At 55.3% G+C, this 16,335-nt stretch overlaps 1 protein-coding gene across 1 annotated transcript; it reads left to right on the forward strand.

Moving 5' to 3' along the window:
- Positions 1 to 245: 245 nt before the first annotated feature.
- Positions 246 to 11,588, forward strand: BAIAP2L2 (BAR/IMD domain containing adaptor protein 2 like 2; the record flags this gene model as incomplete). The annotated part of the gene is made up of 14 exons (XM_084279052.1): positions 246 to 284; positions 1,356 to 1,431; positions 1,741 to 1,827; positions 2,824 to 2,885; positions 3,419 to 3,490; positions 4,067 to 4,183; positions 4,572 to 4,718; positions 5,171 to 5,323; positions 5,562 to 5,700; positions 6,477 to 6,708; positions 7,637 to 7,708; positions 8,014 to 8,191; positions 9,947 to 9,987; positions 10,757 to 11,588. 14 exons carry the CDS (start codon positions 246 to 248, stop codon positions 10,830 to 10,832), a joined length of 1,491 nt encoding a protein of 496 aa, XP_084135178.1. The 3' UTR covers positions 10,833 to 11,588.
- Positions 11,589 to 16,335: the final 4,747 nt, after the last annotated feature.

The raw sequence follows: 16,335 nt of genomic DNA on the forward strand, positions 1-16,335 counted from the left end.
CTCTCTCCAGAGTCCGGTTACTTCCAGAGATCAAGTTCCAGCCTCTTGGCTAGTGAATTATTAAGCTCCAGCAGCGCTCCAGTCCCTTTGTACCACGTCTGTGCCTTCCTGCTGTCCTGACTTGCCACTGACGGGCTCTGTCCATCCAGCCGGCTGTGCAGAAGGAGAGTCCTCTGGGCCAGCGTAGCACCTCGTGCTCTCCTTCACTCCTTGCTTCTGTGTGGGAGAGTGAAGAGGCTCTGGAGATGGACCTGTCCTACAGATCCACCATCTCCATCTATAAGGTGAGTACCAACAGCAGAGGCTGCTCCTGTCTGCTTGGGTGGGAGGAAAAGAGTGGTTTTCTGCCAAGGGCTCCACTGAAGACTGACAGCAAGAGCTAGATACGTCCCTGGGCTGAACTGCAGCAGCTCCTGTGAGATCTGGGCTGTGTTTGAGAGCAGGCAGCTGGCAGTAGAGTGGGGGTGGTGTGGGTCTTAAGGCAGATCCAGGAAGGAACTGGGCAACCAGGGTGATTTGCACACAGAGCATGTTTACGAAGGGTGACGTGCCTTGGTGGCCGGTGGGAAGCTGGAGCTGTCAGCTGTTTTCTCCTTTGCTGGAAAGACCATACTGCTCTCATGGATGCTTCCCTACATACACCCGTGCCACACCAAGGCAGCGAGTGCTGGGAAGAGGAGGAATTGCTTATTCCAGGCTCTGTGCTTCTCTGCTGTAGGCAGTAAGTTCCTTTGATGCATACAGCAGGTAAGAGCGAGAGGCTGGTCTGGTGCAGCCCGTCCCTTCTCTTAGCAAACTGCCAAATCTGGCAGTGCACCAAATCCTGGCCAGAATCATGGAATCACAGGGTTGGAAAAGATCTTTAAGACATCGAGTCCAACCGTTCCTGTCCTGTGCTAAACTGTATCTCTTAAGTATTCCATCTATTTTTTTTTTAAATACATCCAGAGGTGGTGACTCAACCACCTCCCTGGGCAGGAAACAGTCATGTTCACACCTGGATAATAAGTGGTGGGCTTCACCCCAGCAAGCTCAGGGCCGAGGGAAAAGGCTGCTCAGGTCTCATTGCTGTTAGTCCTCTGTCTGCAGCGGGTGTGGGGCCTTGGGAAGAAGCCATTTTTAGGGGACCACTCAGCTCTGCAGCCAGCTGCGTTGTCCTCTGGCATTGCTCAGAGTGGCTGAAGGTCCTGGATTTCTGGGATTCAGGAACATCATCACAGCCATCCTGTGTGGTGGCTGGGAGAGCTCTCTGCATCCCTGCTGCACCCACCCAGAGAGCAGCAGGAGGGTCTCACCCTGCTGAGGTCTCAGAAGCAGGGGGAAGCTGGCGCTAACGTGCTTCTGCCTGGCCACAGAGTATCCTGGAGCAGTTCAACCCTGCGCTGGAGAACCTGGTGTACCTGGGGAACAACTACCTGCGGGCCTTCCATGGTGAGTGGGGTCCCACAGCTACAGGGCTCCAGAACATGCTTCTCATGTCCTGGGCATCTGCTGGGACAAGGCTGCTGGTGTCCCCTCCCCTCCGATGTGTCCTGAGCTGCTCTTAAGCCTTCTGCTCCAGGACCTACTATTGTTGCTAGGCACAGGTGGGGAGAGACGGGGTGTCTTTGCCTGTAGATGAGGTGCCAGGGGGTGGCTGTCCCGTGCCCTGCTTGCTGGGGCTGGTGAGAGGGGAGGCAGTCTGCATCCTTACTTTACCTTACCTTACCTTACCTCCCCTCTGCTCCCCTCTCCTCACAGCACTATCCAAAGCAGCTGAAGTGTATTTTAAGGCAATTGAGAAGATTGGGGAGCAAGCACTGCAGAGTTCTACCTCACACATGCTGGGTAAGGCTCTCACACTCACCATCCTCTGTCTTGTGATGAGTTTTGTCTTCCCACTTGGCTGGTCCCCTTCTAGGTACTGGAGGAAGACACCTTCTCTAGCTGGTGTCTCAGTGTGAGGCCTTGTCCAGGCAGTGAGAGACAAATTTGTTGTGTAGCCTTGGGTATCCCTCAAGGCCCCAGCGCTCTTTCCTGCTGGGGCATCCCCCCTGAGACTTGAACTTTTCATCTTGGAGGCACCATTTTACTCCTCCTTGCAGGTATGAGGGAAAAGCTGGAGAGCATGGTCTGACCACAGCTGATGGGGTGTTGTCTTCCCAGGCCTGCTGCCAGCTGCAATGGCAGCTCAGAGCTGAGGGGCTTACACTCAGCTGCTCAAGTAATTCTGCAGCCTGATGACACCTGCTGAAAGTATGTTCAGGGAACTGCCCTCCTGCTAAATGGTTTAGTAAGCAGCTTCCAGCAGCTGTGTCCCTTCTGTAGAGTCCTACCCCTTCTGCTCCCTGTCACCAGGCTTTTCCTTACCTTCCATAATACCAACGCTGGTGAAGCTGGACTGTGCGCAGCATCAGTGATGGGTTCCAAAGCTGCTTTTCCATAGGACAGCCAGAACCATGCACTGCAGCTGAGGTGCTGCTGGGGTTAGAAATGGGGCTTGCAGGGGCTATAGCAGAGCAGAAACCCAGCACCCAAAGCCTGTGGCAGTGCTGAGGCTGCCAGCTGGCACCTGGGGCTGTACCAGAGTACAGGTCTGGCAGCTTCATGGGCTGGAGCAACCCCGTGCTGGCAGTGCCCGGGGAGTGATGGTGGAGCTGAACCCTGGGGAGGAAGACTACCAGCCCCTCTCAGGGTGCAGAGAGCAGTGTGTTGTGATATCTGTTGGACTTTCACACCCATATATCATCAGCCTGAGTTGCACGCTGCTGGTGGCTGCCTCCTGGGGCACACCAGGAAACAGCCATGGGATTTTTCCACCCTCTCCTGTCTCTTTCCCTGAAGGTGAAATTCTGATGCAGATGTCCGACACGCAGAGACTCCTCAGCTCTGATTTGGAGGTTGTGGTGAGTGGTTTTCCCCAGGGGTGGTGCAGGTTGGGACAAAAGGGACTTCCTTAACCACAGCCTGCCAGCATTTGCCCAATTTTCCCCATCTCTTGCCCTCCCACCAGCCTGCTGGCAGGTCCCTGCTATCCCTGCTGCATGTGACAGAGCTGCCATGCCCAGAGCCTGCCTGGTGGTCAGTGTTCTGTGCCACTGGTGCACTGTCACCACCTCTCCACAACGCCTGGCTCTGAAGATACAGTGAGGCCACCCTCTCTTTCCCTGGGTGGCAGTGGTGGGACAGGAGCAGAGGGGACGCAAGCTCTGCCCAACACTGCTGTTTGCACCCATGATGAAGTCTGAGGGTTACCAGTCGGGTGGGTGCTGAGAGCTGACCCCGAAGCTGCAGGGCTGCTCCATGGTAGCCGTGACGTGCCCATTTCTGTATGGGGTCCCAGTGGCTCCAGGGGGTTGATGAGCCGCCCCTCACTGCAGCGCGTGTAACACCCTGTATGGCAAAGCGACAAGGGTGATGACTCCTTCACCTCTTTCAGGCCCAGACCTTCCACGTGGACCTGCTGCAGCACATGGAGAGGAACAGCAAAATGGATGTACAATTCATCAGTGTGAGTGATGAACTCCCTTCTCAGCCCTTCTCGTTTCCCTCTCCTCTCCACCCCAGGGCTTTTCCTTGAGCACTTCAGGTGTTTCCTTGACTTTCCTCAGCAGGAGTTAGGGGGGCTCATCTTCACCATCATAGACCCCTAGTTTGGCTGATGATGGAGGGCTAAAGAGGGCAGGCTACTGTTTTGTGCTGTGAGACTCACCAAATGCTTTAATGGGGCTGAGAGACTTGGTGTCCCAAAAGCTGAGTTCCCAGCTTCTGTGTGGGTGTGGGTCTTGTGCTGCTGTGGCCGAGCTGGCCATACTGGTGGCTAGTGTCACAGAGAAAGATGGAGACTTGGTCCCAGTGCCAGGGCAGCTGGGTGCCAGTTCTTGTTCCTGAGACCTTGAAGTTCATCAGGACTTTAGGACCTTCCAAAATTAGGAGAAAGGTAAAGAAAGACTTTTATAAAAAGCCCAGGTGAAGTCTGATTTCAGGGGGTCTCAGATGTTCAACGACCCGTTAGAGCAGGACCATTGCTGCATCACAGTGTGACTGGGTCTCTGTGTCCTCACCAAGCCTGATTTCTCCTTGTCAGGAGAGCCAGAAGCAGTATGAGCTGGAGTACCAGCGCAGAATCACCAACCTGGATAAATGCACAGCAGAGCTGTGGAGAATGGAGAGGGCCCGTGATAAAAATGCCCGGGAGATGAAGGTGAGTGGTGATGGCAGGAAGGGGAGTTGGAAAAAGAACCAAATGATTTCTCTGGAGCCAGGGCTCAGCAACCCTGTCCTTCCTTAAAAGCCAGGGGGATGTCCCAAATGTTCAAAGGCAACAGGCTTGTCTGGAAAGGAGGAAACTCCTTTCCTGCAGGCTATGGCTGATTTGTGGTGCTCCTGCCGAGCCCTGTCCTCACTTAGCAAGTCTCAGCATGCAAGGACTTAATCCCTGGCACTCTGCTCATCTCCTCTGCAATGCTCTAGCACTTCAAGTGGGCACTGGGAAGCTGGTAGACATGATGACCTGCTTTAACCCTTCCCTTGCCATGTGTGAACCAGGTTTGCACTGACCCCTTCCAATCCCTCTTTCCCCTGTGGCCCAGGAGAACGTGATGCGCCTGCGCTCGGAGATGCAGGCATTCGTCTCTGAGAGCCAGAGGGAGGCTGAGCTGGAGGAGAAACGCCGCTACCGCTTCCTGGCTGAAAAGCACCAGATGCTTTACAACACCCTCCTTCAGTTTTACAGCAGGGTACAGCCTTGGTGTGCTGGGGAGCGGAGCTAGGACAGCCTGGCTGGAGGTGGGGGCCATGCCGGCAGAAGGGAGCCAGGGCTGAGCCCACCCTTGGGAGATGGCAGTGTCTGTGCATGGGCTGGGCAGGGAACTATTTCATTGCCTGCTGTGGGGTCCAGGCTGAGTGGGCTGGGCTGGGCTGGGAGAGCGTGGCCAGGGGCGAGGATGGTGCCAACATGGGGTTAGTTGGGTCTCTGAGGGGTGGGAGAGGGAAGGGCAATGTAGGCATTCATGGCAGGATCGTGGGGTCTGTGCTGGGGGTGCCATCCTAAAAATTCACTCCTGCAGAGTGATTCCCACAAACGTAGTTGTGGGAGGACCGGCTCCCTGACCTAATGCATGTGGCAGCCCTCGGCTCCCTCTGTAGCTGTTCCACCCTGCCCATCACTGCCTCTTCTCTCTCTCCTCAGGCCCGGGGCATGATCCAGACCAAGGCTCCACAGTGGAAGGAGCAGCTGGAGGCCAGTCGCAACCCCCCAAACAGCCACTCGCAAGGTCTTCTCACAGCCTCTCATGGCCAGGGGTATCCTTCAGGACGGCTCACCCCCACCCACCTTGAGATGGTGAGGAGCCCTTGGCAATGGCAAGGCTGCAGGTGCCTCTTTCATGCTGCAGGGCACCTGCAGCCTTGGCCAGCCACAGTACTTGCTGTGTCCTTATTGGCCAAGATGAAGGGAAGTGTATTTATGGGCTGCAGTGGGGGAATGTGTGGGGTTTGGCTTTCTGAGAGGGACTTGGTATCTCAGAGCATCTCCTGCTTGGTGCAGCCCCTGTGGATTCATCCTCCTTTCTTTCCAGCAGCCCCAGAGACCCCTTGGAGACTTTGGTTCTCCCATGACTGGCAGTAGAGCGAGCATCTTCTCTCCGGAGCCTCCAGAAATGAGACTGTCTCCTCAAGCAGAGCCCTCCAGGCGACCACTGCGGAGGACACCATCAGCCAGTATGATCCATGTCTGGGAGAAACACTGTGGAGAAACACAGTGGTTGGGCCCCACTGGGAACATGATTAAGTTTGGGGAGGGACTACCACTCTATCAGATCACTGGTCCTCAGCCACACCCCTGAGCATGGTAGGAGGACAGTGCATATGGGAGCTGGGACAGGCAAGGCTGAACGAAGCATCAGGTAAACACAACCTCCAGAGCAAAGTCCACCCAGGACAAGGCCAGGTGTCCTGGCTGGCTGTGTGGGGAACGAAACCCCATAGCTGTGCAATTTTTCAAGGCTCCTTGAACCACGAGGGCTGGTTCTTACATTTTGGTGATGCACCTTCCCCTGCACTACCAGATTAAATACTACTGTGCCCTGCAAACCCCAGCCTTGTGTCTCACCTGCTTTTCTGTCCTGAAACATTTCAACTTCAAGTGTTAAAAAAAAAAGAAAAGGCAGGAGGAGAAGAAAATGACTCAAATTTTCAGTTGCTCGAGCAGGGTTGGGAAGAGGGACAGTCATTTAGCAGGCAGTGTCTGTGTCCTGTCCATCTGGCCAAAGAAGACACAGTGCAAAGCAAGTGTTTTCAGCTTGAGGTGATTTTTCTCCTGGTGAGATGAATGGTTTGCCCTTTTCCATGCTACACCTTGCTCCCTGTGCAGAGGAAGGCCATCTACTCCTCTAGGATAACTACCTGGCTGGGGAAGCGCTGGTCCCTTTGAGGCAGTGTGGGTGTTGCAGGAAGATGCTGGACTCCAGCCAGACCTCTCTGATGCCTCCCTGCAGGTTTGCTCCCTACGGGCCGCACATCCCGTTCAGGTTCTTTTGGTGAGGCCAGCAGCAGCAGCAGCAGCGAAGGCAGGAGGAAGGGTGGCATGGTGAGAGTACAGGCTATCGTGCCCCACACAACCGGCACCAACCGGACCCTCCTACGGTTTGACCCCGGGGATGTCATCACGGTGCTGAAGCCGGACGCCCAGAACGGCTGGTTGTACGGCAAGCTGGAGAGCTCATCCACGTAGGTGACTGGTGCTGCGAACTGGCCTGCTGCATGCTTGTCGGGTCTGGAGCTGGGAGGCTGAAGCCCTCCCTTCCTGCGTTGGCCCTGGACACCGTGTCTCACCCACCATCTGGGTGGGACATCACCATGTCCCCAGCCATACGCTGTGCCTTTAGCATGGATGCTCTCTAAGTGGAGAAGATGTGGCGGGGCAAGTGTGAGTGTGCATCAGCTTGCCTGAGAAAGCTCCAGGGGGCTGGGGGTGGAAGGGCCAGGGATGTGGTGGCCCCCTCCCCGCTTGCATGACTGAGTGACCCCTGTTATGGGACCCAGCTCAGGGCTGTGAACTACTGGAGTTACCTGAGAGGCCTGGCATTTCTCAGCTGCCACCACAGCCTCCAGCACAGTCAGGGCATGGAAACTGCTGCACCCTGCACTTACTGAATTACTCCCTGTGGTGTTGCTGGCCAGCACCTGCGTGCAAAGCCTGCCCGGTCCACAGGGCATCCCCGCACCAGGCTCTGCAGCACAGCTCCCACTCAGGTGTGAGATAAGCAAGAGCGGTGCCTTTCTTTTGGGGGGGTTTTCTGGGGTGGAGCTGCTTTGCCCTGAGGAGAAAGGATTACTGCAGCTTCTTTGTGTGCTGGCCTTGGCTTCCTTGTGATTGTGCTGAGGGCGTCTGTTCCTGGATTGCTCCAGCATTCCTTCCGGGAACAGGGATTTTGCACGGCCTCTGAGATAAGCGAGTCCTGCCCCAAGCTCAAAGACCATCTTGCAATAACCCCATGCGCCACCAAGGCATGAAAGATGTGCAGAAAGCTTGTCACGTGTGGATGATGTGTTGATGTGTGGGATGGGTGTAGACCAAGGGTGCTGGGCAGCTGGATCTGAAGAACCACAAACCATGGCTGCCTGGAGCTAATTAATCTCTGTTCCTGTGCCCTAGGTGTGGCTGGTTCCCTGAAGCTTATGTCAAGCCTCTGGAGAATGCTAGAGAGGTGGAGGAGCCAACCACCAGGTAACAGGAGAGCATTTGGCCAGGCGGGAGCCGGAGCAGCTCCTCATAGGTCACAAACACCAGTGGGCTACCTGTTTGGGGTGTGCCCCATGGAGAGCTGCAGTGCTCCTATGCTGGACCATCTGCTGAGAGCCTTGCTGTGCCCTGAGCAGCAGTCTCACCCTAGGTGGCTCTCCTAACTTGTGCAGTATCTTCTCCAAGGAGTTTGTAACTGGGCCAGTCCAGTTTTCCCCAAAGACATCCCACAGATACATATTGTGGCTGTTCCTTCTTCTTTCACCTCACTGTCTTCTCCTCTTGCTTAGGTCCTTCCCACTGCGAAGCAGTCACAGTATGGATGACATCCTGGACCGTCCCAGCACTCCCTCCAGCAATTACTGGCCTGCTGCTGCCCAGCCCAGTTTGCCGAACCCACCTCCCCTCCCAGTGGGTGTTATCAGTCACCAGAGTGGGGTGGCCACCCCAGTCAATTCTGTCTCCAAGGTGAGTGTGGGAGCAGTGACCAGGGTGTATGTGGAGTGAGCCACATCCTTCTAGCAGTGCTGACTTTCATCCTCCAAGGCATGCCTTTTCTGCATTGGCCTCTTGAGAAACACCTTCCACATGTTGGTCTCTGATCTCCTCTCTTCCTGAGCTAAGGGGTTTTGTTAGCACTGGCCTTTGTCACCCAGTCTGTTCCCATGTCACCATGTCCTGGTGGCCCCTGCCACCAGGGGCCTTGTGTGTGCAGATCCTTAGTGCCTGGCTTCCCTCCGTTGAGGGACTGCTTTTCTGCCACTGCCCTTGTCATTTCTCTCTCTTTTTGCTCACCAGGGGCCCTTCAGTTCAGTCCTTTCCTCCATGACCTCCCAGCCTGATTTCTGGTGGCTCCAGGGCAACACCTCTTTCTGCTAATAGTAGGACCATGGAGTGATCAGGCTGGGCTGAGGGTGGGTGACCAGCTAACAGAGATGCCATCCTTCTTCTCCCTTCAGAGAATGGAGAGGAGTTTTGTAGGGCTCTTCTTGTCAGTTCAGGCAAGGATTGGGTTAAAGTCACATCTGGGTAGAGGAAAGGCTAGGGACAAAGGCTGAGGGTGCAGCCATTTTGGAGAGCTTTAGGGTGAGTTCTGTTAAGCCCATGGTTATGGCTCCACTTACCCACTGCTTCCAGCTGTGGGGAATTGTTGAGAATAGTTTAAGATGAGGGCCTGGGAGAGGGAAGGGCAGTGCTGCCTGTGGGGCATTTACTTGCTCAGTCACAGGAAGCTGGGAAACCTCATTTCTGGTCTCTGGTTCCAGGCCAGTGCGCAGTTCCAAGCAACCAGATGGCTCAAAGGGCTGAAAAAGTAACATTTAATTACTCTTTTTTCCCTTCATGTCCTGCCCTGTGGTTTCAGGGAGCCTCAGGCTGCACAAGGGAACAGGCCCTGCAGCCTCCCTCCCCATTCGGGTTTCCATCTGGTCCCAAGTTTAAGGTGGAAGGATAGACCTGGAATTGAGTAATGAAGCATGCTGAACACTTTGAGTACCATGGCAGAGAAACTGAGCCTCGTTGGAAGTCTGGAAAATCTCAGCCTTGCTCTAAACTTCTGCCCAAGACATCCTCCAGTTGAGCCAGCAGCAAACAGGTGCCTGTTTGACTCCCCAGCCAGAGCAGATAGCCACAGATGGCTTTCTAAGGGCTGCCACCAGCTACAGAAACTGATGTACTTCAGCAGGACAGATGTCACTGATCCTTTGTTATCTGCTGGCCACAGATAGGACAGGGACCACAGGGTGGTTGGCTCCACATTTAAGCAGAATCTGCTGTAGGGCAGAGTGCAACACTACAGCTCTTGAGGGTGATAAATTCCTTGCCAGGGTGTGTGGGCAATGTGAGGGGGCATCTCTGGCTGTGCTGGCAGGGTGCAGTGTAGCTCACTGTTGCTGTTTGCTGTGCTCTTCAGACATTACGCTTTGGGGGCCTGAGGCTTCTCCGTTCTTCCTGGAGACAACGGGAGGTGTGCTAGGGGAACAGGGAACCTGAGCTGTAGGACAGCCCCCACCACAGAAATCAGGGTGTCATCTACAGTGATGACTTATGCAAAGTCTGAATGAATGAGGAGTCGGTGCCCCATTACTAGGGCTTGGGCTTCTAATTCACTCCAGGGTTTTGTAAAATCTTCCTCCGTGTGTGCGGTGTCTCCTGCCCCACTTTTGTCTCAGCATTCCCCTCCCCACCCCACGCTGCTCACTGCTGCCTTTCTTTTCACTGCAGAAATCGGGAGTGTTTGACCAGCCCCCTGCACTCTTCCCACGGTGAGTGAGGTGTGGAGCTGTGCTCTGGAATCCTCAGATGGGGGAGGGGGGCATTAGTATAATGCAGGTATTATGTAATCTTTTGGTTTATCAAATGGGGGAGGAATGGAGAAATGTCTGGAGGAAAGCAATGCACAACCCATCTTCCAGGGCAGGAGATGGGCCCACAGAGGTGGGTTATTCTGGCTAACTGGGAGGGTTCTCTCCTACCTCTGGTAATATGAGTTAGAACCTGAGCACGCTGAGCAGATGGCCAGGCTTGTGTGCTCCTTCTAATCCGTCCTGGAAGAACCACAATAGCAGCTCACAGCCTGAGCATGGAGCTACATGATCTGTGCAGCTCTGCTTGCTTGGAAAGAGCTGAGGGATGTGGCTTTTAGCTTTGATGAGTCAGGTCTCGGGAGATGAGACATGCCATAAATCCTCGCTTTCCTTTCCCCTGTAGCCAGGTTGGTGTCTCCATGTTTCTGCCATGGTGCTGTGGCCTCTGCTCCCAGGCTTCTTGTTTGGAGTGTCAGGGGCCACAAGTGTAGAGTGCTATCACACAGGACAGCCTTATGCTAGTGTCCCTTTGTCACCTGATGGAAGAGGGAGGGTGAGATGCCCTGTGGAGAGCCCCGGGGAACCTGCAGCAGGATGTGATAAGGAGAGAGAAAACATGCTCAGCAGAAACCTTGTCCATACAGGTGGCTGTGTGGCATGACTAAATAGCCTTTTGTCAGCGAGTCCCTCATTTCCTCATGGCTGCCCGTTTCCTTTCTCCTTCCAGAGGTACCAACCCCTTTGCTACAGTCAAGCTGCGTCCCACAGTCACCAACGACCGCTCAGCACCCATCATCCGATGAAGTGGGGCTGCGGATGGTGGAGAATTTCACTGGGAAGGGGGAGACATACAAGTGATGGGCTGCGACCCCCAGCTGAGCAGCAACCTAGTGCTGCCACTCACCTTTCCCCTCCCTCCCCTCCGGGCCGTGGGGACTCACCTCGCCTGGCTATCTGGCGTGCTTTAGCCCATAGCAGATCCTTGCTGCTTTCTTTGGATTGCCCCCTGCCCCCCCCCCTGCCCTTACCCCCCGCCGCCGTGTGATGTTCCTGTACTTAAGTGGGAGAAGTCTGGTGTGTTATGGATGCTGGTGGCCTAGGAGAGGGGATGCTGCAGTCTGGGAGACGGAGGGACAGATGGGTTAGATCACCTGCAGCATGGGGCAGTGCTAGCAGGATGAGGAGGGTGAAGCCTTGCTAAGCCCTACTGTGGGCAGAGAATGACACTCGCCGAACAATCCCTTTGCAACCTGAAAATCGAACCCCAAAGGGAGGAGGCCATGAGAAGGCTTCCAGGGATGTGGTCCCAGCCCATGGGGTCTGCAGCTCTCTGCCCTCAGCCCCCTTGGGCATTTGTCCATTTGTAGCAGCATCTGCCCCTTCTCACCCCCAGCGCAGCCCCTTCCCTTGCTGGGCAGCTCTGGGGCAAGGTGGGGGCAGGTGCCAGTGCCCAGCGCTGCTGCCCTGCTCCTTCGCCTGTTGTCCTGTGGAAAAATAATTTGGTTTGTTTTGTTTGTAAATAAAATGAAGAGTGCCACTTCCCAGTGGCTGAGACATCACCTTGGTCAGAGGATGCATGGGGGGAAGATGTGGGGACCCTGACAGCACTGGGGCCATGATGGCTGCCTGTGGTTGGGTGTTGAGTGCCATGGCTCTGGTGAGGGCCCAGGGTCTCAGGGCAGACATGGAGGGTACCAGGAGGGCTGTGTGACCCACTGCCAGCCACCCTCGTCCCCCCCAGCCATCCTGCCACTGGAGGGCAGCAAGCCCCCATCTCCTGCCTGCCATGCCGGACAGGGATGGCCAGGGAGGACAAGGACTGGTGGCCATCTTCTCTCCCAGGCTGGGAGCCCTGGGGGTGCCCCGGGGCTGCTCGGTATGTGTGGGGGACAGACTCCCCTGGGGTCTGTGGGTGCCCCACCATCCTGGCCCCACTATCCGGGCCCAAAGGGAGAGGCGGCAAGGGAGGGACGTGAGCAACAGCCAGGGCTTTAGCCGATTAGCCTTATTAATAGAAATTAAACCCCAGCTGCGAGTGCTGCAAAGCCCCCGCAGCCCCCCCGCCCAGCCGCCAGGAAGGTGCAGCAGTGGGGGTTGAGGGGCTTTGGGGATTTACAGCCTGGGCCTTTCCCTCCCTACTCCCTGAAATCTCACCTGGGGTGGACTCCATCCCCCTCCCTGGAAGTTAAACAGGTTCACCTCCAGAGGAGCCAGAGACTGGCCCATCCCCTGTGCCCACCAGACGCCCTTCTGGGTGGACCCACTGAGGGGGTTTGTTCTGGGGGGGTTGGGTTAGTGAGCTGCTGGGGTGGGCTGGGTCTGGTCCTTTGAGCTACAGACAGCAGTGAGAAGACAACAGACAGTCCACCTCATCTTCCCTCTCTGCTTGGGCACATGCCCTGCAGAGCCATGCCCGTGCTTCTCTGTCCTGGCCAGAGGCCGAGGAAGCAGTGGGGGTGGGGTGTGAGGGCATCAAAAGCAGCCCCTTCTCCCATAGTGAAGAGTGGACCTATGCCTTCCTCCTCCATTGCCCTCCTCACTGGCATCATCCCTCCTGGCTGGGTCCTTCAACAGCACCCCCGCCCTCACCCTGATTCCTTCTGCCTCGGTCTCCAAATCTGCCCCCTGCCAGCCTGCCCCACTCTGCTGGGGGAACGTTGAGGAGCCCCTAGGCAGCAGGATTACCGGGGGATTCGGGCCGTGGCAGGCAGCCACCTCCTCCCCATTGGCTGGGAAAGCCTCTTAAAAGTGGAGAAGTGCTTTCTGCCCGCTCAGCACCCGCTGGTCTCTGCAGACCTGAAACCATAAGCAGCTGCTGACCCACATCCACACTGGGAGTGCCGTGGGGCACTACCTGCATCCGCAGGAGGCAAAGAGGTCCCCCATGCGGAGCATCCCCCTGGATCAGCCACGGGCAGCTTTCCTGGGCAGCACTGGAGCTGGAGAAAACAGGTTGAGAGAGGAATTAGCTCTCTAGAGAGGACATAGTTGCCCCAAAAGAAGGAGCAGGACACAAGAGACTGCTTAGCAGGTGCTGGGTTCCTGCAGGCATCACCCGGCTGACGGTGTGCCCACCATGGAGCAAAGAGCCAGCAGAACAATCTAACCGGGTGCCCTCATCCGGAGCCGGGAAGTGCCAGCTGGAGGGAGAAGAGAGTGCTGTGGACGGGTCTGCTCAGTCCTCGGAGGCTCAGCTCGTGCTCAGGAGGTCGTCACTTCACTGTGCAGGTCAGTGGCACGGAGGGATGCTTGTGTCCTGGCACCAGCTGCCAACAGGACAGCTCATCCCAGGCCTGTACTTGTTTAATTCTCTAACAAATTCTTTCCCAGGTGTTGTCAGTGGGCTGGGGAGGCTGGTGGCACCAGTCATGGCCCTTGCATTTAATAAACAGACAGCCCCCCTACTCCCCATCTGTACCGTGTGGAGGCACTAGGAGCCATCCTAGCATTGGTGTGGACCCTCCTGGACGCGTAACACCTGGCACAGCAGGGCTGAGCTGGGTGTCATCCAGCACCAGCTGCTCTGTGCTCTGTGTGCGTCCAAAGTCTGGTAGGCACGGCTGAACCTGCTGCAGCCTTCACCCTCCCAGACTGGGCTTGTGACTTCTGATATCAGCACAGGTCTTCTCCTGGTGCTCACTTGCAGTTGCCACTGCAGCCGTGCCTGCTCCTGGTTCACCTGGGTGTGACGCACGGGGAAGGGCAGGTGCCCATGCTGATGAGCTTTTAGGTGCATGTGAACTCACTAGTGGTATTTTTACCTGTGAATAAAGCTCCTTAGCTGAGGAGAAAATAATAGCAAGCTGTAGAGCATGTGGAGGCAGATGAAGGGTACATGGTGTGTCCACTGCATGCAGCCATGAGCAGAAGCACTGCTGTACGTGCCGTGGTGTTAGGAACAAGGCAGCTCTGTACTGCCTGGCTCAGAGCTAGGATAAATCTCCACCAGAGCTGTGCTGTAACATACCAGCCTTGGAGACATCTCTGCAGTTGAGTTCCTCTGGTGTGCTTCATGTTTTACAGCCAACAGTTAGCTGCAAGTCCCTTCAAGCCTTGCTGTACTGTTATGTAGCACCAAGCAAGCGGCTCCTGCAGATGTACCCATCCAGCCCAGGCTCAACCAGTACCAATGGATATTTGTCTTACATGCTGTTCAAAATCAGGCACTGTTGTTTCATCAGTGATAGGTGATGCTACAGAAATCTCCAGTGAGTGTGCCACAGATGGACAAATGCTTTCTTGCTAGGAAGCTGGAGGCAAAAAACAGATGGTGTGCTGGTTTGATTGATGCTTTTGATTTGTGGTGCAAAATGAGAAGATGAAAAGTGAGGCTGGGAGAGGGGCTTGGATGAAAAGGCTCAGCGTGTGTTTGGTGTCAGTTGCTCTTGTTTGAGGTAGCTCTGTGCAGCAGATGGTGCCGTGGTGGAGCACAGGCAGTGATGGAGAAACTGTTGTGCTTTTACAGTGGGTCACCTTTTGCACAGCTGTACCTAGCTTGTCAGTCAGGGGAAGGTGGGAAAGGAGCAGCAGACGGGTAAGGGCAGAGGCTGAATATGAGCCAGCAGTGTGCTCGGGCAGCCAAGAAGGCCAATGGCATCTTGGCTTGTATCAAAAACAGTGTGGCCAGTAGGTCTAGGGAGGTATTTGTGCCCCTGTACTCGGCATTGGTGAGGCCACACCTTGAGTACTGTGTGCAGTTCTGGGCTCTCCACCATAAGAAGGACATTGAGGTCCTTGAGCAAGTGCAGAGAAGGGCAACCAGGCTGGTGAAGGGGCTGGAGGGCAAATCCTATGAGGAGCGGCTGAGGGAGCCTGGAGAAGAGGAGGCTGAGGGGAGACCTTATCACCACCTACAACTACCTGAAGGGAGGTTGTAGAGAGGTGGGCGATGGTCTCTTCAGCCAGGTGACAGGAGATAGAACAAGGGGCAATGGCATGAAGCTGTGCCAGTGCAGGTTTAGATTGGATATTGAAAAAAATTTTTTACTGGAATCATTGTCAGGGCCTGGAACAGGCTGCCCAGGGAGGGGGGTTGAGTCACCATCCCTGGATGTGTTCAAAAAAAGGGTTGATGAGGTACTTAGGAGTATGGTTTAGCATAGGATGGGAATGGTTGGACTTGATGATCTTCAAAGGTCTCTTCCAACCTTGAGATTCTGTGAAGTCTGCTCAGTCTATCCAGACACCACCAGAAAGGGTGTGAGGGCAGGGAGGTGTCTCCAGAAGGTGTAACAAATCTTTCTTCCTTGCCCTGATTCTTTGCTTTGAAAACTTCTTTGTAGGACCCTGTTCCCAGTTCATACCTCTGGCTCCAAGACCTGGCTGGGGTGGCGAGGCTGTGCCGGCCTCAGTGGTTCAGCCTGGGACCTGTTAGGATATGGCTGTCCAGAAGAACAGCTGCCCCATTTCACACTCAGAGCCAGGTCCTGCTCCCTTTCTTCATGGCTGGCAGGGTCCTGAACATTTGGGGGTCTCTGCTGCAGGTCCTCGTGGCAGTGGCAGACACCTGAGTGCTGCCATGAACAAACCCTCCAGTGTCTTTTAGGAGCAAAAGACACCTCACGTTGGTGCACAGTGGGTGCCATGTCCCTTGCAGAGGGGCCTAGTGGATCTATCTTAAAAGTTCCTCCTCCAGCATCCCCTAAACTACTGTTTCAGATCTCTCTCAGAGCAATTCCCACCCATATTTCCAGCCTTGACTTTGCATGCTGAATCTCCCGCAGCCTGAGAAAGTCAATCACTCTTCTGTAAGATACAGGGGTGTCATGGGGTAGGACCACCTCTTGCCAAGTGAGGGCCCTTTACCTGGGCTCTGCCACAACTTGTGACATCCATGCTTTTACCTGGAGGATTTGCACTTTTTTAACCTGCAAAACAACAGTAGCACCATGAGAATCAGGTCAAGTCATGCCCATTGCTTGGATGGCATGGAGGAGAGGGACTTTCTTGAGAAACACCCAGATCCAAAGCTCCCAAGTGTGTCCTGTCCATAGGTGTGTCCTTATCCCCTCAGCAGTCCCCAGTCAGCATGTGACTGCAGGCATTTCCCATGCCTGCCAGTGCCAAGGAATGGGGACATTGCCACCATCTCATAGTCCTTCAGCCAAGGGAGCTGGGAGAAGACCCAGCAGGGTGGTGATATGACAAACCAGACCTGGCAAAGCCCCGCTCAGGCATGGAGAAAGAACCTTCTAATGCCTGTCCGATGCTACTTGGAAGCATCTATAACCAAAGGCAGCCATACTTTAGCATGCAGGTGTGAAAAGAAGCCAGGCTGACCAAGAAACTGAGGCCACTGGTGCTGGA

This window comes from Gallinula chloropus (assembly GCF_964237585.1).
Source record: "Gallinula chloropus genome assembly, chromosome: 1".
In the NCBI taxonomy this organism is placed as follows: Eukaryota; Metazoa; Chordata; class Aves; order Gruiformes; family Rallidae; genus Gallinula; species Gallinula chloropus.